The 22,897-nt window shown below is 37.2% G+C and overlaps 1 protein-coding gene across 4 annotated transcripts; it reads right to left on the minus strand.

Annotated features, from left to right (window-relative positions):
• Window positions 1-1,857: 1,857 nt before the first annotated feature.
• Window positions 1,858-22,533, minus strand: LOC104096302 (vacuolar sorting protein 3). Of its 4 annotated transcripts, XM_009602660.4 has the most exons (14): window positions 21,460-22,533; window positions 20,666-20,941; window positions 16,779-16,975; window positions 15,434-15,575; window positions 14,650-14,922; window positions 14,502-14,574; window positions 8,178-8,226; window positions 6,385-6,673; window positions 6,205-6,260; window positions 5,863-5,931; window positions 5,663-5,774; window positions 3,829-3,918; window positions 2,907-3,077; window positions 1,858-2,606 (listed from the first exon to the last, which is right to left on the minus strand). In XM_009602660.4, exons 1-14 carry the CDS (start codon window positions 22,507-22,509, stop codon window positions 2,514-2,516), a joined length of 2,940 nt encoding a protein of 979 aa, XP_009600955.1. In that variant the 5' UTR covers window positions 22,510-22,533; the 3' UTR covers window positions 1,858-2,513. The 4 variants fall into 4 exon arrangements, 3 of the variants coding, with proteins under 3 accessions (XP_009600955.1, XP_070048158.1, XP_070048159.1); XR_011412964.1 differs by lacking the exon at window positions 1,858-2,606 and having other exon boundaries at window positions 3,030-3,077; window positions 5,885-5,931; XM_070192057.1 differs by lacking the exons at window positions 1,858-2,606; window positions 5,663-5,774 and having other exon boundaries at window positions 2,935-3,077; window positions 5,885-5,931.
• Window positions 22,534-22,897: the final 364 nt, after the last annotated feature.

The following is a 22,897-nucleotide window of genomic DNA, read 5'->3' on the forward strand; positions in this document are numbered from 1 at the left end:
GTCCTCAAAATACCGTTTTTCTATGTATATATACCAAGTAGGGTCGGGCCCAAACAAACACACCTTCTCCTTCACGAAGTAGGACTTTTCCCGGACAGGACGTGCGCGGCCGCGAACCTGGGATAGTGCTCCCGCATTAGGCCGCGCACTTTGCGTTAGTGTTATGCCTCCCATGCGCGCCCAGTGCGTGGTCGTGCACCTGGGTGACGTCCGGCTCGGTTCTTCGTTTCTCTTTTTGAATTCACTAGTGTCCGTTGATCCCCGAACTCGATTCCAACTTAATCATTGAGCTTTTACTCAGACTTCAAAGCTCCAAAATATCGTGAATTCATCTCATAACATTTACATAGCTCGGAATCACTCCTACAAGGCATTAAACATATAATTAGTACAAAACACTAGCGATTAAGGCTCAAACTCAATTAAAGTGCATTAAATTAGAGTGTGACAAGCAACTAAAACACACAATTATAGCCTACCATCATGCACCAAAACCTCTAGAGCTCCACATGGTGTAGGCTTGTGGAAGAACATAACCAAACTGTGGGATGAATTTTACCAGAACTGCAGGTTCCAGGTTGGTAATGGGACAAACATAAAGTTTTGGAAAGACAAGTGGTTGGGGAATTCAGCTTTGCAAACTGATTATCCTAATCTCTTCCTGATCTCCAGTAATCCAAACTCCACCATCTCACAAAATAGAGCAGACAATACATGGGACCCACAACTCAGAAGGAACATGTTGGATTGGGAGCTTGAAGAACTACTCAACTTACTTAAAAGATTGGGGAACTGCATAACCAATGAGCAGATTTCATATAGACTAAGATGGGGTGATAAAGCAGATGGTTTAAACTCTGTTAAAGCAGGATATTCAACTCTTTGTGCCTAGAATGAGATGGTGGATAAATGGCCTTGAAAATTAATCTGGAAAACGATATTACCCGTTGAGGTGATTTGTTTTAGCGGACAGCACTCTATGAAGCATGTTTGACTCAAGACAATCTCCGGAGAAGGAACATACACATTGTCAACAGATGCTATATGTGTCATCCGAACATAGAAACCAACAGTCATCTCCTATTTTATTGTCCAGTTGCTACAGATATCTGGAACATGTTCTTTTCAGTTTTTGGACTCAATTGGGTAATGCCTGAGAGGACTAAAGATGCCTTCATGTGCTGGAGTTCTTGGAAAGTTGGTAGGTTCATCAGAAAGAACTGGAAAATGATTCCTGCCTGTATTTTTTGGTGAATCTGGACAAAAAGGAACCGAAGATGTTTTTGATGGAATATCAACCTCCTAATCACTCTCAAGGCTAATTGTCTTTTATTTTTATATAGCTGGAGTAAACTCCACTGATAAGTTTTTGGACTTTGTTAGCTCCTTATCTTTAGTATAGATCACATTGTAATTGAGCTAACAAACTCACTTTTGCATTTGCCATCTTTTGTACTAATTGCATCTACTTGATGCCATTACTGATATCCCTTACTTCATCAAAAAAAAAAAAGGGACCAACTGACCAAGTTTAGGATTAAACTGAAGAAGAACCATTTCAATGTACAGCTTTTGTGAAGAATTGTTATTACTTAATTCCCAGGATGTCATAACATCCTCACATTTGTATAGGACTTACCCTTCTTGCAAACGGCCTCTATTAGCAAATCTTTTTGTATTCCAGGAAGTGGACAGTTTTATCTGCCCCTATCCCCCATGATGTTTTGGTTTAATTATTAATATACATGTCGAGGTCATGCTTTAACCTCCCACCACAATGGTGGCTATAATGTTTTTCTTTTAAAAGAAAAGCAAAGGGTTGAAATATTCACGCTCTCCTGTCTCATGTTCAAGAACTTCAAAAAGATGCAATACTCAATTTCCAAAAGACGATATACAAAAACCATTTATCTGAAAAGAAAAATGATATAATATACATCTGTTCCTACAGCTGATCACGAAACCCTGCTCTTGTAAACATGACATCTATGGAGAAAAATAATAAACATTACATATCAACACCAAGGCTCCAGATTCTCCCACAAGATTTCAGTGATAATGACATCTTTCCACCTTCTTCATCAGAATATAAAGTTGCCGATCAATTAATAACTCTGTAAGCAGATATCTTGCGCCTAGTTGCTATATTAGAGTTTTACAGAGAACTTGTAGTACTGAGTGGTGATGCTGAATCGACCAACCATAACCCCACAGACCAGCTATGTTTTATTCAAAACAATTCGCTCTTGAGCACGAGTGCATTACTGACTACTTTTGAAATCAAAATGCCGTGTGCTCATGGCTATGCACGGATAAAGAAGCCATCAAGGGCATGCCTTTGTGTCTCCTACTGAAGCAAATATACATTAGAGAAACTATCATAATCAACTATGGGAGTGTAGTGAGTTCTTTTGAGATGAGCTGCGGACATATTAAAAGTTAAACTACATAAGCAGCAAGCACTAATGCCAAGCCATTCAATGTTTGGATCATCCCAATGCCCCTTAGTAGCATCACCTTGTCACTAACCAACCAGGTTTATATAACATATCTTTCTTAAAATCGCGACCTGACACGGAGGTTGACTCACCTTGACGACGAAAACACTGCAGATAAAAGCATTACACAATATCATCATCTAAATTTCAGCACAATAAACCTTGCAGAATTTCAATTCACCCTATATATATATATAGAAAGAATCCTTCCAAGCAACTTTCAGGCAGCAAGTCAAAATGGGGAATAATAAGTCAGCACAGATGAAAAATACATAAAATGTTTTTTTGGGGGGCAAGGAAGGCATATATAATGTTTCTGCAACAGAACTTCCCAATCAAGCTAAAAGATCATGTCAAGCAAGAACATGATATTACAATAAGCCATAAATAAATGAAGACATGACAAACCTTGTAACAGACTATGGTATCATCTGGATACATTGCAAACAGTTTGGTTCCAAGTCGAGCGTGGCAAGAGTCACAGACACTGTCATCATTTATCAAAACATGCCGTGATCTTTCCTCAAATCTTGCTAAGCTTGCATCAATATCCAAAGCACGAGATAGACTATGGACAATCTGTAGCATCAAATATCATCAGATGCCATGTGCAAAAGTAGATTAGCTGTAAATAGTGTTATTCTATGAACTGCAACTTGACCACAGAACAAAATAGTAGACCCAAGGCAGCCAGGACAAAGATATAAAAGAACTATGCAATTAGGTCACACTTTAATACAGCACCTGAAAAAGCATTCGAGAGTTTGCAGTCAAACTTATAAAAAAGAAAAAGAAAAATAGTAACAGTCTCGTCACTGGAGAAAGAATCTGTAAGACAACTCTGTGATTCAGTCATGGAAAAAATTGTCTCTGAAAAAATATGATGTCATCCAGAAAGCCAGTGCTGTTAAAGGCATGTTTAAGGTGCACTAAAGCCTGAAGCTAGGTGGGTAAGTTGCTTTGCACTTTAGGAAGCAGTCTGACCAGCGTTGCACCTCCATATCATGCAATGCCTGGCTTATTTAGCCAAGCATCTAATAGTACCCGGTTCAAGAGGGAAATGAAATCACATACCATAATGACTCAACACAAAGGAGAAGATGCCATGAAAATTGGCATAAGCTGAGTACTGCTCAAGAGCAGTAAGTTCTCGTCTCCAGTGACATTCATGCTGAAGTTTCGCATAACATAGACATAGCATATGTTCTATGCCAAAACTTTGTATAAAAAAACATACACAAAGTGTACACCCTTAAGATAATAAATAAAATATATTTTAATAAATGCTCAAGATCAATGGAAATTTCAACACCTATAGTTTAGGACATACTTGGCCTTGACGATGATGGTGAAGTCGAGCTCTCAACATTCTTAATATTGTCTCTGAAGCAAGCTGAAGGGGGATATCTGGTGACAATCTCTGCAAAGTGAAACTCAACTAAGAATGAGTAGCATTTTGACATCTATCGTGACTTTGCATATATTGCCTTAAGCAAATTAGATTATTTTCTAGGTTATTAGCCTTCTCATCACCTGATTTCCTTCAAACAGCACGAAAAAATCCCAGATGAATATAGCATCTTTTATTTATGTTAATGAATTAGTCAAATAACATCAACACTTGGCCAATGAAACTATGAAAATATAACCATTGATTTCCCCAAATAATTGAGAAAAAGAGTAACAAGAACATAAGTGGACCTATCAAGCCATGTGAGACAGATAAAATTCTTTTAATAGCCTTTAGAAATTAAAGATCACCATAATAAAAAAATCAAACTTCATCTTTCACTTCAAACAAAGGCAATTATAAAAGACGATAGCCAAGAATGGTATAATAATGTTACAAGACGCATGACTAGATATGTTAGGAAGTAAGTGGACTACTTTTAATATCTGATAAGTTCTAGTCTATATTGTAGGCAATACACACTAGCATGCAATAGCTAAAATACAATCTTTCATTTTTCATTTTTCCTCAAATTTGACCATGGATTGTGGTCAAAGTACCCAATCTCAATTGACCACACCCGGTACGAATCTCACACCCTTACTAGTACTAGTGTCGTGTCGATAGGGGTGCATAAGCTAATATAAAGAGTCCGTGCAACATAGGTTCTAGGTGACTGAATACACACCAATGGCTAAAATTAAGGTGAGAAAACTCCAACTTTCCCAATAAGAATACACTCAAGTCTTCCGAATTTAAAGAACATATTCCCAGTTTTGATAACCCAAATGTTTCACACACTACTAAAATTTCAAAGACCACAAATCCAAAGATTTCAAGAGGAAAAAATTGAACATCAAAACTTCTACTTAAAAGTTCGATGAGATGTTTTTCCTGTGAATAGGTTTCAACAATGACCTTATTTCTCTTGTACCACATTTTTGTTTTTCAAAATTTTGGAGACAAGTTCTCCTACCTAAAAACCAGTATGCAAGTCAATCAGAATTTTAATCTTCCGTCCCAGTTGAACCGTGTTACTTAAATTAGAGGGTGGATAATCGTATTTTTTTTAATAAGTTAAATTTTATTGAGGTTTCGGGATAATGACACCATGCATACAAGTAAGAAGCATACGAAGAGGTAGAGAAGCTACACAAAAATATTGCTCCCCACAAAAGAGATCCAATCGTCTATACTACCAGGGATCTCGTATGTGCATCAAAACAATCAGAGACAAAAAGGGATGTCTTAAACTGTGCACGATCATATTCCACCCCTTTGAATGCTCTCGTGTTCCCTTCCCTCCAAAGCACCAACACAACTATTAGTGAGGCTACGTTCCATGGCAGATAAAATGTTGAAGTGACAGATCCCAATGAGTAAAATGTAGCTACTTTTTTCCCAAGCTAGCTTCACATTTCCTCTCCTCATTGACCATTATTTATTTTTTCCCATAACCAAGAAATGCCAAGGGTCAGTTGGCGCACGGTTTGAAATCGGTGGATAATGAGCCTGCCCCTCTGCCCTTCTCCACTTAAATACCGGGCTTTTGTCTGCGGTAGGGTTAATGTTCGAACTCGTGACATGCGCCTAACCAGCACATCACGCGCTGCACTCTTCCACCTAGACTAAAGCCCTGGGAACAGTACCAGGGTTTTGTCTCCTCATTGCCCATTATATAAGTAATAGACGGGAAGAAGGTTAGTTTTGGTACCTCCAAAACCTGCAAAGGGTCTAGCATTTCTCCATGATTGTGCAGCAAACGCACAGCAGCTTTAAACATAGGCTCTTTGTCATTAATTGGTTCCAAATACATTTCAAGCAGCCTAAGAAGATACCAGGAAGGGGAAAAGCTAAGAGAACATCTTTTAAACCAATAAGCTAAAGAAACAAATGAGAGAATACTGTACTAACTGCATGTAAGCATCTGGCCTACCGATCTCGGCACAATATTGTTCTGCAGCTTCACAGTCTTCCAGCTTCCTGCCAGATGAACACAACTTTAAATTACAAATCCCACAGTTATAACTATCTCATTCAGAGTAATTGCAGGTTCAAGTATATCATTCATATCGCAATGATGTGGGTACTAAGCTTTCAAATATTTTCGCCTGTTTAAGTGAAGGACTTTCCATAAATATTGTCACCAATCCATTGCCCACATTTGGGAAACAGTATATCTTTTTAGCTGTTCATTAGTATGATAAAGCTTGTTGTGATTTATTCAAAGCAATAACCAAAGGTTTATTAACTTACAAGGCAAGAATTTGAAGCACTAATGTTTCTTGACCAAGCTTCCTGTAAAGAATAGCCTGGAATAAAACCATCAAGAACACAAGGACCGCAAATCACAAGGAGAACCAGATGGTTCAAACTGTTAACCAGCAGAGATGCATAGACCATTATTTCTATGAATAGCCTAAATTTTTTACTGACCTTCTCCAGCCATAACTCGGATCCTTCAACCAAGTCAAGCACCTCATCTGGATCATACAAGTCAGAGGACTGCAAAAAAATTTGCAATCTCTCTCTGACATGAGTATCAAATATTGAGTTGTTTCCATGGTCTGACATACTCGTCTCCTTTTGGTTTACACCTTCAGAATTTGGTATAGCATGTTCCTTTTCATTAGCATCAAGTGCCGATTTTGAAAGCAAGAGCGCATAAGTTGTATGGAACCGTGTGTCATCACAGTCTTGATCTTCAATTAACCACTGGAGATATCTGCATGGTAAAGCTTCCAGTTTATAATTCAAAGAAACATATAGACAACTAAATACCTCAATAGTATTTAGATACCATCTTTACAAGCATATATTATCAAACCAAATCAGGTGGCCAAGGCTGTGGTATAGAAGTCAGTGAAGCGGGATGAGAACGATGGGAGTCCAGGGTTGACATTCAATAGAGGCAAGACCAGCTTAGGTGACTTGTTCCCCTCCGTCTAAACCTTGGTGAACAGAATTACAGATACTCATATTGGCAGGAGACAGCAGGTATACAATGACATAATTGAACACCACCAATAAAAAAACTAATATTAATAAAAATATCGATCAAATTAAGAAGAAATAAAAAGAGAAAATTCGGCACGCTACATGCTACTCGCTTTATTCAGTTCCCACCCGGTTAAGGAGTGACTGAATGCAATTTAAGGTTATTCTACCAGCTATTTTATCCTTTTTGTATTGGTACTTACTATGCAATTAGTATACAGCTGTAAATTTTCAAGTAGTCTTATGCTACCTAATAGCTAGTTGATGAAAGGAGTGACTCTGAAGAAATCTCTTGTACTAAAAAGATCTAGAATTTATGTAGCAAGTCGACAAAGAAGACAAAAGGACATACCAGGTCAACAGTAAACTATAAAGTTTAGTGCATATGTGTGTCACCTTCGGATTTACTCAGAAGGTCGTATTTTAGTTAACAATAGCCCAAGCCACACTACAGTCACATTATGTAGAACATTAAAAAAATCCAAGTTTTAATTAGCTAAATATCAAAACAAAACTAAAGTACCATCTTTTTCAAAAGAATGTATTATCTTAAAACCTCTTCACAGTATGGAACAGCTTTATGGTCATGGTGCTTTGAATAAATGTGCTTACACTATAAGAACATTGATCTACTCAAAGAATTGGCTTTCTAACTGGTTTGGCGAGTAAGATAAAGCTAGCAAGTTACAAGACTAAAAAATAGTACACTTAATCACAGTTCAAAAACAGAGTTAGGTCTGGAAAATAGCCAAATGTCAAGCACTGACTAGACTCCACTCTTAAGGCAGTAAAATTTTAACTCTTAATCTTCTGGAGCTCCCACCAGATTCATCTTCATCTTCTGCTTCCTTTCAACCGCAAACATGAGCTATTCTAATTCTTAATCAGACTGTTCTCAATTTGGGTCTACAATATGCCCTTGCTATCAGAACAAGGGGGTAGCAGGGCGGGACGAAAAAAAGCTGCTTATCATTCGCAATGTGATACAGCACTCAGTAACTCAAACAATTTGTTAACAGGAAAAAAAGACGGTAGAACTACACTTTTCTTGTCGGATAAGTTAGCAATCTCCAAAATGGAAGCAAAAAAGTGGGACAGTGCAGTCAAAAGTTGCAAAAATGTCACACCAGCCACACAACTAAGGAGAAACAAAACCCAGGCACCAATCACCAGTTCAGGAGAAAGAGACAGAATGTAGTTTGAAAAAGAGTTGGCAAGGCAAAACAACTGACCTTAGAAGAATTTCGACTTTTCTGGGATCAATTGCGGCAATTACTTCATCTGTGATTGAAGACTTGCATTAAAAGAATGCCACTTAATGAAGAAACTACATTTTAAAAACAAGCAAAAGAAAAGATATGAAAGCTAATAGAGTCATAAAAAGTAAATAAGCTGATAGTGGTGTATGTGAAGAGAGTAATATAATATTTTAATTTTATCATTCAAAGACCTGACTAAAAGACGGATAATAGTTGCACTACCTATAAAGAGAACTACTTTTCTTTCTACTTCCTCTTTCTTAATTACTGAGAAATTCCCGAAGGCCACCTGACTAAAAGACGGATAATAGTTGCACTAACTATAATAGTTGCACTACCTATAAAGAGAACTACTTTTCTTTCTACTTCCTCTTTCTTAATAACTGAGAAATTCCCGAAGGCCAGTAGGTGCACGGTTGGAGAAAGGGCCCGCCCCTCTACCCTTCTCCACTTAACTACCATGTTTCTAAAAGCATATGTTGTGAGGTTCTCTTATTTTCTCCTGTACTTGGATGACTGCCCCCAACCTCTTTTGATATATTTGAAACTAAAAGATAATACAATTTAGCATTGGGTGACTGGTATATTCACCTCTTTGATTTATTAGGCAATCAGGTATGCTAAAAAGAGCTTAAAATTTACAGTTGAGAAAGTAAACATCTACTTTTCGAGAAATTAATTATCAGGCCAGCTTGCCCCCGTATCTCTAGTTCAGCACGCAGAACGTGAAGTGTGGGTTTGGCACACGTCACAAGTTAGATCCCCCTGACTGAAATCTGCTATATAAGTGAGAGCAGGCAGAGGTGTAGGTACATACTCCTCCAAGTTTCAAACAAATGGGGCTGGGGCTGGGGCAGCTAATTCACATGGAATTTCTCAGTATCACCCACACAGACATTATCGTTTAAATCTGGATAAATTTTTCCTAAAATTAAGCAAACCTATCAAAAAAGATCTTATTCACATTGTCCAAAATGTGCCACCAATTGCACCAAGCCATGTGCATAAGCTACTGTTATCTTACATGGATACGCAACACTTTGACACAATTCCCACAATGGTAACTTGCATTAGTTTGTGCATACACTCTTAGTTGACAAGAATTGCGATTTCTGTTGTTGAGGTTTTCTTTTTCACTTTTGGGCTTTTTTTTATTTTTTTTTGGGTGGGGGGTAAAATTCTAATATTGAACTTGGTGTAGCTGAACTTCATCCTTGCATTTTGATGTCGGCACCTTAAACATAACTGAAAAATAATAACCATGTAAGAAGAAAGCTGCCGAATCTGCATGAAAGTCTTTTGTCGCATTGGTGCACTAATACAACATAATACAAGTTGTGTGCGTACTGTAGTAGATTAACATCAATACCCGTTTTTATTTACACAAAATGTCCTTACTATCTCATTAATAGTAGGTACTTTTCTAGTTTTTTCAACCAAGAACTAAACCAAAATCAAACCCAACTCTCTATATTTCGCCCCTCTTTTTCTCTTTCCTCCCCTCCCCTGTTGCTCCAACGAAACTTCACGGCTTTATGTTTCTCGACTCACTTCTCAGCTCATATAAGTCATGAATGTAGAGAATATTCCAAGGCCTGATGATGATAACAAAAAGGAGAAAGAAGCCAGTTGTCTTTGTGGAGGAGGAATCAAAGAACTTCAGGGATTGGAAAAGAAACTTTAGGGTTTAAGAGTTTGCTTTAGCTAGGAAAGAGACAATAATTACATGCATTCAGTCATTAATTTAAGCGTTCAATTTTTCCTTCTTTCCTACTCTTTTTCGTTGATGAACAAAAAGCAAAATTACCCAAACACAGAGGGCAGTTGCTGCTCTCTCCATGGCGAAGAAAGGGGCTGCAGAATTGCCTCAATTATTTGAAAAGTAAAAAACATGATCCGGACAACTCTTTTCCTTTTCATGTGGAGAACAAAATGAACATATTATCCATGTTATTTCAATGGTTTAGAGAAGTGGCAGGGGTATTATGGTTAAATAAAAGTCACCATGGTCTAACCTTCTGATTGTAGTAGGCTAGCAAAACCCACATGCACGCACATATACACTGCCATTGTTAGTGAAAATACAAGTACAGTTGAAAAATAATTTTAAAAAAAATTAGAGGTTGATGCACAGATATTTTGCTCTCGTTAAGGAGATTCAAACCCACTGCTATAGAACCATCACCGTTCAGTAGTAACAACATTGACTTGTCCCCTCTAGAATACAACAACCTGACGATGTCGTATGACCCGAACAACATCTGGAAGCTCCACCAACAAGAACACTGGCTTCGACAAAATAATACTCGCTTTTGTAGTGAATAAGTGGAAAACTTACACTTTTTTTTTCTTACAGCTCTCTTTTATCACAAATACACCTCACTTTTGTGCCCACTGCAATACTTTTCACAAGGTAAGAAGTACTACTATTTATAGTTATAGAAATTATTCCTTGGAATAAAGTAGTGGGATAATAAATTATGAGAACATGAGATATGAACTAATGGCTAGTTATTTGGCCTTTAGTGGGTTGATGACATGGTAAAACACGGGAGTGGTTACAAAAAATTATGACCACTTTCTAGATCATGGGATAGCGGATTAGAAGAAGTTATGACCACTTTCTCCACTTAATAGTCATGACAAATAGTGTATTTAATATTATTATTTTAATATTAAAATATAATATTCTCCAACAATCCCACTCATTTTACTATTAAAATAAGAGAGTATATCAGTTCAATAGAGACTATTATGCATAATGAAGGTGTGCTCTGCATTGATCCTCCGTTAAGTAAAACAACAATTTTTACTCCAGAGACGTAGCGGTCGTAGACTTGAACGATGACTTTTAAGGGAAATAAAGTATCACTACTTACACATAAAAATCAAGTTGTTGACATGATCTTTATTAGCCATCACATTACGGCATTCTGCCATCCCGATTTCACGAGTGTTTTTTAAAAAGCCCAATTCCCATAGGAAGTGACTTACTTCCACACTCATATAGGTAAAATCTGCCAAGGGTGCTTTTGTAACTCTAACATCCACTCAACAAGCTACAAATTTTCATTAAGAGTTCATAGACTCATCCTTCACAAATCGTTACAGGATAAATGCACTCAGTCCATAAGGATGGCAAAAACATAAATATAATAATGCATGTCAAAATAAGCTATCATATGATCATTTCTTCCCATTGAACCTAGTTATCGAATCTCTAGTCCCCAAAATGGGTCCCCAAAATATATGCTCATAAATTTATAGGTTTCAATCTCCTCCCCTCGATGTGCTCCGAACCTTTTCTCTTGCCAAGACCATAGTCAATGGATTTGTACGATTATCACAAGATTTAACATAATCAACATTTATGCTACCACTTGTCAAACATAATCTCACAATACTTTTTTTCTCCTTGTGGGACCCATTGCTTTTAAAGGTGCGCTTAAGGCGAACTTAAGCCCTGAAGCGAGCCACACAACATGTTGAGCGCTTCGCCTCGCTTAGCAAGTGCTTCAATGTCATCATCAAGGCTCTAAGACATACTTTTCTTCGCCAATGGGCGTAATCCTGAAGAGGCAACACAAAACAATTGATACTCCATTTATTATAATTTTTATTCAATTTCTTTGTCCATATATTTGTTATTCATGCGTATATTTATTAGTCTTGAACTGCACATACATATTTGTATTTTTTTTCTCCATTTGCATCTTTCTTCAGTTAAACCCACGCTTTATTTGCACTTAGTGCTTAAAGTCCCAAAGGACATTCGAGTTGTTTTGCGTTTTTCGCATCCGATAACACCTAATATGGGTCTGGATATATCGTTGTAATAACTATTTTGCACTCTATCAATAGTAACGGTACTATCTCAAGAAAATAAAATTGGAGGAATTGGTTTTTCAAAGGTAGTTGAAATAATAAATCTCTCAACCAATTCGCTTCTTCAGTAGCTGAAGCTAAAGCAATAAGCTCAGCTTCCACGATAGAGTCGGCAATAATAGTTTGCTTTTTCGATTTCCAACAAAGCACCACCTCCCAAAGTAAATACAACCAGTAGCATAATAGGAATCACCAGATGAAGTGTTCCATTCTGAATATGAAAATTCTTGTGTGTACAACATGATATCTTTTGTAATACATGCCATAGGTATTTGACACCAAGTAAATATAACTCTCATATGGAATGCCAATGTTCATTACCTGGCTTGCTTGTAAACTTGCTAAGTACTCATGTTGCATATGCAATATCATCATGCCTAGTGCAATTAGTCACATCTCAAATTTCCATCTAAGCTAGCATACTCCTTTTGATATATCACATCATTCTCACTTTGCATAGAAAGCAAGCGAACAGTTAAATCAAAGGAGTTACAACATGCTCACATAATTGTACTTTTTAAAATTGTATTATCTGTCATAGCTATTAAGTGGAGAAAGTGATCATAACTCTTATAAATTCACTATTCCATGATCTAAAAAGTGGCCACAATTCTCCATAACCACTATCTCATGTTCTATCATATCATTGACCCACTAAACTAGCCATTAATCTCTCATGTTCACATAACTTAATTACCTCACTACCTTCCAATTTATTCCAAGAAAGAATTCTTACACCTATAAATAGTAGTATTTCTTACCTTGTGAAGATGTGTGGAAAGTGTTGTAATGTGCAACAAAAGTGAAATGTATTTGAAAGAAAAAAAAAGAGTTGTGAGAAAAGAAAAAGGTATAAATCTTCAACTTATTCACTACAAAAGAGAGTTTTACTTTGTTGAAGGAAAGTGTTCTTATTGGTGGAACTTTAGACTCAAAAACTAGTCCACGGATTGTTCGGATCATACAACATTTTTGGTTCGTTGTGTCCTGGAAGGGACAAGTCAAGATTTTTACTGCTGGACCGGTGAAGATTTTACAGCATTGGGCTAATTTCCTTACAGAGAGTGAGATATTCGCTTATCTCGCGCCTCGGCCTGAAGAACTTATAATTTTTAATTTTATTTTCCACTGTAATAATTGTATTTTCACCAACTGTAATTATATTCCTACTCTTTATTGGTGATGAAAAAAGAGCAAAATTTCCAAAAACAAAGGTTAATTGTTGCTCTCGCCATGGAGGAGAAAGGGGCTACAAAATTGCCTTAATTCTTGGAAAAGTAAAAGACGTGATCTGGACAACTCTTTTCCTTTTTATGTGTAGAATAAAATGACAATATTATCCATGATTTTTCAATGGTTTAGCAAAGTAGCAGGGGTATTTTAGGTAAATAAAAGCGGGCATGGTCTAACCTACCTGTCTATGTAAACCATTAATTCAAGGCCAAAAATTGAATTATGACTATTCTCAGAATTAGTAGTCTTTATTTGCCTTCTCATCCAGCTTGAGATCGGCCTGCCCCTCCACCCTTCTTTACTGAAAGAAAAAGATTCCCCACGATTCGAGCCGTGGAAGTAGCTACTAATGCATGCATTAGGGTAGGCTGTCTACATCACACCCCTTGGGGTGCACTTGCATTAACTTCCCCTGGCTAGTAGGGGAAACTTTAATGTAATTGCGGATCCATTAGAACAAACTTCGGGGTCGGCCTCCTAACTTCAATGCCTTTATTGAAGTGATGAGCTTTGAAGATATGATTTTCTCGTTTGGATTATTTGTCTGCTACCAAAGAATTAGGAGTTATAACATTCATAAAAGAAAGAAAAAACCAATATAGGAACTTCAACTAAGAAAGAATAAGAATAAGAAGAATTGCTTAAGTAAGGTAGTCGCTTCTTTTTTTCGGTATACCGCTCTGCGAGCAGAGCGAATGAACATAAATCTTTCCGAATATCATGAATATCCTTCGCCCCTTATCTCCTCATCTTCCTATTTATAAGCCACAGCTTACTTCGACGTTTTCAATTTCCCATAGAATCTCCGGAGCTTTCCTAGCCACTATACTTTTCTTTTTTTATCTTCTTTGTCTGAAAATTGGTTTGATTTGCTTCACCTATGAGAATTTTTGAACGAGACTTCGATAAGCGAGAGGTGTAAGTACCGCGAGGTGTGAAGCGATCTCGTACTAAACGAAACGACTTTCACTTTCCATAACAAAAATGCCCTTCCCCGTGACCCTTCATGAACGCGAGATGCCTTGTGCACCGGGCTGCCTTTTAATGAAATTATTTACCTTATCAAAAGAGATATCAGTTCTTTAAACGTCGGTGTGAGGCTAAATTTTACTACAGAAAAGCCAATCTTTGCAGATTGGTATGAAATTTGAACATCACTAGATACCATGTAAGACATACCTGGTGGGAGAGGATCTGTTCTTTTCTCCGATATGAGCACTTGAACAGCTAACACCTGATTGATGTCTGCAATCTAAAATGGAAATTAATACTCTCAATTAGCATGTCGAAAGCAGAAAGCCCCTGAAAACCAAAAAGAATGCCATACCCATCCGAGATGTTGCAGTACTAACTCCTGATCAGATGATGCCTCAAGAATTCTTGAAGCCTCGGCTACAGCAGTCTGCTGATCAGAGGAATTGTCTTTTGTGGTGTCTTGTAAATGATTTGCACCATGTGAATCTTTCAAGTAGCTTGATGAATAATTTCGAGCCAGGACACGCCAGATTGAAAGAGACTTTGAGCTCATCCCTTTACTGGCATACAGAAAAGCAAGTGTCCGCAAATGCCCAGATTCACTCAGCAGTGATTCCAACTCCTCCTGCACTGTCCATTTAATTTTTATGGCTATCCTTCAGAGAAGATACCAGATCTCAACTTTAAGATTGAACTGTTTCCTAGCAAAGAAAGATGCTACAAGCCTACAACACCTTAAGGTCTACATACACAACATTTCTATGTTATCTACATCAACTTTCACTAAGATCTATAAACTTTACCTAATCCAAAAAAAAATATTCAGTAAGTATGCTGGATATGGTTTGTATAACAAATAAGTGTTTGATAAGCACTTAAAGGTGAGGCGTAGGGGTGAAGGAGTGGGTTAACACCATGAGAAATCAAGGCTTAAATTCCAGCAGAGGCAAAAAGCCCTAGGTGATTTCTTTCTACCTGCCTAAGCCTTGCTAGCCCAAACCCACCGTTGTCAAAAAAAGAGTTTGATAGCACATTCACTAGCAGATCAATACAAGAACTGTGTGCGATACACTGTAAAGAAACGCAACCTACATATCATACATTAGACAAGATAGGACAAGGTTATATAGACATACCACTACGCAACTGTTCTCAGATGAGGCAAGTCTTTCCATGTCATCAACACGATTTAGAGCTCTGTAGAGGTACATTAAAAGTGTGTCAACTCCCTCTCTCACTGAAGGAGTCAAATCTTTATGTCGTGATACTTCTAAAAATCTGTTATAAAAGTGAGGAAAAACTAAGGATCAGAATAGACAAGTAAAACCAAATTGGACAAAAAACACCAGATAAAAGTTTTCAACAAGCAAACTTCATAAGTATCCGACAAAATAAACCAAATTTTGAATACTGAAAAACATACTCAGCCTAAATATATTAAATGAATGCAAGTTAAACAAAGGGCAGAGAACTATATTAGTTTTCTTCCCATCTTAAATTTCTCTGTTAGCACCAAAGAGACGATACCAAAACCATGTTGTAACATATTAGTACAATAACTGACGCTTTGTGGTCAATTCCTCCTGTTCTCAACTTATGAAACGATAATAAAGGTACAAGCGAGACACCAATAGCAATTCAACTGAAACTTACACTAGAAAATTAAGACATCGCCTAGAGGAATTACCGATATAGTCTACAATTTCTCTGAGAAGGAAGGGAAAAACAATTCAAAGGGTCAGTTCACAGCTTTCTCTCTATCTTAAATCCTTGCCAATGTTTATATCAACCCCATAAACCTGAAAGGCAGGTCTCTCTCAACCTAGAATTTCTCTAATTATCAAGCTTACATGCCTAAGCATAAAATCATTTCTACCTTCCATTATGGTCTTACAATAGTTACACTAGTTATCTGTGATATATCCTTAAGTCACCCGAAGTAAGTATTTCATATATCTATGCTCCATTCATGAATTGCTCCCAGTCCTATTTTATGTGACAGAAGTTAAACAGGTTTTCTTTGAATATGATGTTTTCACTCCTAAAATATATTTAATTGTAAAATATTGTGACTTATATAGCTTTTTATCTAAATATTATCTCATAAAACTTGAGCAACGTCCATATTGACAACCTCCATTGGTAGATGTGATTATGATGTCCCTTGATGAATTTTCTGTCTAGGAATCTTAAGCTAAACATTCGTAAGTCTTATCAATATTGAGGAAGACATTCATATCCACTCTTTCTCATTTTTCTCTCTTTTCCCCCACAATGGAAGTGGGAACAGTTTAAAAAAAATTCTCAAAATTCATGAGAGTGCAAAGTTGGATTGAACACTGGTCATTTTAAAATTAAAAAAAAAATATTCTTGAAAAATCAAATATTGTTTTGGTTTTGGAAGGTTTCAACCCAGAAGACATGAGGCCAGAACTAGGACAAGAAGTTGGTAGTAAACACACACTCTTATCAATAGATAACCTGGTCATGTTTTTAATTGCAGACTCCAATAAACCAGCTCTGCTTGGTGGATTCAGAAGAAACTCGTCATCAACTGCAGTCTCTACACCTGCTTTCTTAAGGAAGATAGCTCTCTGAATACCAGTTAAGCCATCATCCACAACTTTTTCGAGAAGTGAGGGAGGAGGGTGCAAGCCCCAATACCTATTCCTCGGAACCTGTGAACGAATTCCAGCACATTAAAGAAAGATTTAAATATTTTTTGATCAAGTATAGAATTTATTAACAATGGGCAAAAACACTCATATACAAGAAGTACACCAAAAGTAAAAAACCTTCCAACAAGATATTGTTTTCTATAAATGACGCTCAATCTACTATACCTACAGGAACCTCGTGAGTGCACCAAAGGAAAATAAGAGATTAAAGAAAAGGCAAAATAGCCTAAAAGACACTTGTACTTGTTCGCGCTTGTCATCCAGGCCCATGTACTCAACAAAGTCATCCCGACACTTATAGTTGTTCAAACTCAGTATTTTAAACCACTGTGACCTCACGTAGATGACACATTAGTATCCACACCAGATTTCTTGTAACACATCATGATTAATTTATTGTTTAATATTATATAAAATTATATTTTTTTTCTTTTCCATTCCACCATCACCTTCCTCCTCTCTCCTCATCCTTATTCTCCACCATTCACCATTTACCACCACCTTCAAAACAGCCCACAAAATAACAATGTTTTGATACAAACAATGAGAGAATGAATTCAAACTCTTGTTTCCCATCGGTGACCACTCTTTCACTCTTCATTTTTTTCCCATCGGTGACCACTCTTTCATTCCAGTATTATCAAAGGCGAAAAGCGTCGAAAAGCAGTCAAGTCTATCGGGGCTTTAAGCGCAAAGCGCAATTAAAGTGTGGGCTTTAGTTAAAAAAGGCGCAACGAAGAAAAAAATAAAAAAAATATATGTAATGCAAGAAAGGAGTGACAATTTTATTCATAATGATTTCTTCAACAATTAATATATATCTTTTTGCCAATCATATTTATTGTTTTGTACCGCTTAATTTATTTTTAATATTATTTAAAAATTATATTTTTTTCTTTTCCATGCCACCATCACCTTCCTCCTCTCTCATCATCCTTATTCTCCACCATTCACCATTTACCACCACCTTCAAAACAGCCCACAAAGTAACAATGTTATGATACAAACAATGAGAGAATGAATTCAAACTTTTGTTTCTCATTGGTGATCACTCTTTCACTCTTCATTTTTTCTCCCACCGGTGACCACTCTCTCATTGTTCTTCATTTTTCTAATTCTCTTTTTCAACTCAACTCTTAAAAATCGCCCACCAATGCATGTGATTCCTCTCCGACCACCCTTCACCTAAAAAGCTTTTTCACAGCCAACACTCCACCATAGCACCACCAATCAACCACCAAAAATAATCGATCCGAAACGACTCCTAAAAACCATCATCACTGGAAACTCCACCCAAATTTGTTTAAGATTCCTCTACCGGAAAACGGTTTGTTAGTGATCTTCTTGCACTTTTTCTATTTCATTTCCTTGCAAAAGCTCGTCTTCAGAAGTTGGGGGGAGAAAATGGGGGAGGTCGAAAAGAAATTTCTCCCATAAAGTTGCTACCAATCTGGGAGTGCTGCTGTTGGATTTGGGGTTAAAATGGGGGAGAGGTAATAAAGGGAAGAATGGAGGGGGAGAAAGAAAAATGGGGGAGGGAGAGGTGGGGAAAACGTGAAAGAGAAACCACTCTTTGACTTTTATTTTCTTTTTGTATTTAATTTTTTGTCTTTTTCCTTTCTTTTTTCTTTTGCTTTTTTTTATTAGTTTAATCATCTCCTAGTTTAAATATTTATATTTACGCTCCATATACGTGTGAAATACACATATTTTGTCCAATTCGTTGTCAAGCTGCCACATATACTCGGCCAATGATCAAAGCGGTTTAAAACTTTGATTTTGAACAACTACAAGTGTTTGAAACTTCGTGAAGTAGGAGGACCGTGATGTCAAAACCGAACGAGTAGAAGTGTCTCTCAGCCTATTCTGCCTAAAGAGAAAGTTGGATAAGAAGAGCCTCCTCGGCAGAGAAAGAAAGAGAGTCACACATCTAGCGAGAGACTCCAAGGGCCAACACATGTGATTGTGCTGGAGTATCTTTTTTTAAGACGGTGGCGTCCAGGCGAGTATCATATTTTTGGTGAATTACTGTTAGAGTTGGTTTGGATGGAGATATTTCGATTTAAGAATTAAGAGGGGGTCTCAAGTTTTCAGATTTAACATGTCGTTTGTCATAAATAATGAATCCAAATGAATGGTTGAAATAATTTATTGAGGCTATTGAAAGCTGGAAAAGAGGGAAATGGAGTCACAATCCGGTTCTAGAATCAGATATGCTGCAAACATGTCCCATTACATTATACATGCCCCTAACAGAGGGAAGACAACGCTCGGATACACAAGGAACAAGAAGGTAGACCATTATGGGACTTGAGTGAGGGAAAGGAGAGCTTCAAAGGTTGTTCTCAAGTAGGAACGAAATAATACAAGGAAGTAATGGCATATTTACTGTAAGATCAGTTTTACTTTAGAATCTGGAGAAAGAGACCGAAGGTTAGTTTTTTGCATGGTTGGTGGGAAGGCAATTATGACAGATGGACAATAAGAAAGAAGAAGAAAAGTCTACATCAGTTGGTGCATCATGTGTAGGTGCGCTAGAAAAGATGTGATTCAGCTATTGCTACACTGTTTGGAGGTATATTGAGTATCGATTATTGCTCAGTGTTAAAGCATGTCATTAGGATCGAAATCTTCGGAAAAAGAGACAGAGAAAAAGAGTATAGGAGGTGTCTCACTTGGCATTTTTTTTAATGAAGTATCTCACTTGGCATTTATGTGGACCATATTGAACGAACGAAATCAAAGCGCAGTAGGAGCAACCGAGAAAATGGAGCACTCATTAGATACTAATTAGTATAGAAAATTAGGTGCTCTTTGTAAAGAATCATGTTTTTTAGTGAAATTTTCTACAGATCCCGTACACAAGTTTCTTCCTCATATCAATAGACTTTACCTTTTTAATGAAAAAAAGAAATAAGGGTTGAAATAATCACTTAGTTGAGTTGTATTTCAGATCAAAATTATCTATGGTCCAAGCAGGGGCAAAGCATTTAGCTTTAAATTTCCTAATATACGAAAATCCTGCATATCCTAAAAGCAGCCCATGTTGATAGGAATGCCAGCATACAACCCCAACATGACTAGCTCAGTCCTCGTTGTCACCCTTTATGAGGGACAAATATTAGGAACTGCTGCAGAATATTAGCATTGCCCTAGTTAACTTATGCAGTAAGTTTGAAATAAAAGATTCCCTTTTTTTATAGGTAAAGCAAAAGATTCAATCAATTTATGGCAAGTTGTAAAAGTAGCAAAAGAAGTGGCATAAGCAGGACTAAAATGCAGCAAAGAAGAAAAAGAAAGAAGTAGAAGAAGAATGGACTGCACCTAGTTGGTCCTTTCCTACACAGCAAGAAAAAAAAGGGTAGACTGATACATATATTAGGATAATAAGTATGGTATGACACGCTCTTTTTTCCTACATAAAACATATAGACACACTCTTTGGCACCAAATGACTAGACTGGGGCCCAATGACGGTGAATCGGAGACCAGATACGAAAAAGATTCAAGAAAAAGAACAGATTTACTTAGTAAGACTGGATGGACTAACTGAAACTAACTTGACTCATATAACAGATGCGAAAATCATGTTGTAGATTTATCAGCACATATACCATCATAATAGCTAGAGATCCATGCATTAAAACATAAATGCATGCACAGGACAATAACTGATACACCAGCACGTACCAGCAATGACCACCGATTTGGGTCTCGTGTGATAAACGGGAAAAGTTCTGAAGGCTCCATTATTTCAGAAAGCAAGAAATGATCAACTGCTTCCTCAAAGTGTAGGTCAAACAGTAAAAGGAATCCCACTTGAGCATGGACAAAAGAGAGCGTCTCTCTTGTCATTTCACCTTCATTTTGAAGCTCTTCAACCAGTGAGATTGCTTCCCTAAAGTTCTTCTTTCGCAATAGATCTTTTATTTGTTCTTCACAAGGCACCTTCCGATAACACATAATCTGCCACCAGAACACAATTAGACATGAATTTAATTACTGTAAACGGGCAATTTTACAATGTTCTTTTCTCTTTTTCCAAACAATCACTGTGCTTCTAAGACATAATAAAGAATCCAATGACAGAGAGAACCCGACGAAGCTAAGGGACCATGCATCTACAAGAATAATTCACGAGGCCTTCCAGTGAGTAAGCAGAATTTATTTTCATAACTTCATCAGATGCCTCAGCAAAATAGTTGAAGCTATGTTCTATTTCCTTTTTTTACCTTTTTGTTAAGGTCAAAATAATGAATTATCAAAAAGATCACCTTGATACTCTAGCTTAGACAAGTCTCTATAAGTACGTTCACAACTCTGCAGGCCCTCACGGAGAATTAAGTTATGCATGGGATGATTCAGCACAAGCAAAGGTTTAAGTACCCCTTAACCATTGGAGCGTATAAATTCTTAAAGACTAAAACCTAACCCAGAAAGCATCAAAGTGTAGACCTTTTACAGTTAAAGTGATCAAGTATTACCTTTGAGCCTGCCGCTACAGCGACAAGCTTTCCTCTTCCATCCTCCTCATCAGCCACAACACAAGGACTACCTACTTCACCAGGAAACGACACTTGCTGAACGCAATTCCCCGACTTCTTATGATACAGCTCCAACTTCCCATTCCTTACCACCACAATATATGCCCCTATTTCCCCCATGGTCTCCGAAGCTTCACCGAAAACTAAACTACCACCCACAGGCTGCCCTTCATTGTCCACAATAACACCCACATTGTCCACCATTAACATCACCTTGCACTCTTTTGCTAAAAACTTCATCCTTGGCGGCACGGACGAATCAGGCAAGGAGAATATCACACCAGACAGCCCACTTGCATATGAATACAAATAGTAACCACTACTAGTTCCTACAATAACAGAATCATCTACCCATGATATACACATTATCCCGTCAGTAAAATCACCCTGAACTTCCTTCAAAATTACAGGAGAACCACTCAAAACCAGCTCAACTAGCATCAACTTCTTCCCCATCGCAACCGCGAAAAAACAACCATCTTCTTTTCCTTTAACCCCATTTGAAATAGGGTTTATACTGTAATTTCTACTTAAAAATCTCTTACTTACAGCATTAACATTCTTCAACAGACTCAATTTTCGAACCGGTTCTAGTGAATTCAAGTCAAGCAAATAAATAAAACCGTCGGAGAGAACAATGAGTTTTCCGATATGACTAACAATGAGGATCGAACTCACAGGTTTGCCGATGATGTTCAGCCGCAGGTGGAATGATAGACCGGTGTTAGGGTTCAGGGATAGTGAAATGACGTCACCGGAGACTGTTCCTATAAAAACTAGGGTTTGGGAATCGGAGATTGTGGTGATCGCTAAAGAACGAACCGGAGGAATTGGAGGAATGGAAGGGTTTAAGCCGGCGAGAAGTTCTAGAACGTTCTGGGAATGAGATTTGGGTTCGGATCCGGGTTTGGGTTTCGAATTCGCCATTGGAGAAGCCGAGGAGCGATCACTTACTAAACTCAACCATGGCTCCACTGTAAAGCAAGGCATATAGAATGACAACAGAACATCTCTTTCCTTTCTTTTTTTTCAAATGACTAGTGTTATTATATTATTTTGACAAAATATTAATCTTATAAAATTATGATCTAATATATTATATTATTTTGATAAATATTAGTTGTATTTTATTATTTAATATGGTATACAAAAATATAATAAAATCTACACAAAATCAAAGAATATACATCATGTAACAACCCGACCAGTCATTTTGCTTTCTAGATCCTCGTTTCCCTATTTAGTACTTTCCGTATGTGCTTTTGTTGTTTTATGATTTGCGAGGATGATAGTTTGGTTTTGGAAGAGTTCGGGTTGAATTCGAAACACTTAATTCCATAATAGTGGCATAAGATAGCCAAGTTTGACTTGAGTCAAC

This window comes from Nicotiana tomentosiformis, chromosome 12 (genome assembly GCF_000390325.3).
Source record: "Nicotiana tomentosiformis chromosome 12, ASM39032v3, whole genome shotgun sequence".
Lineage (NCBI taxonomy): Eukaryota > Viridiplantae > Streptophyta > Magnoliopsida > Solanales > Solanaceae > Nicotiana > Nicotiana tomentosiformis.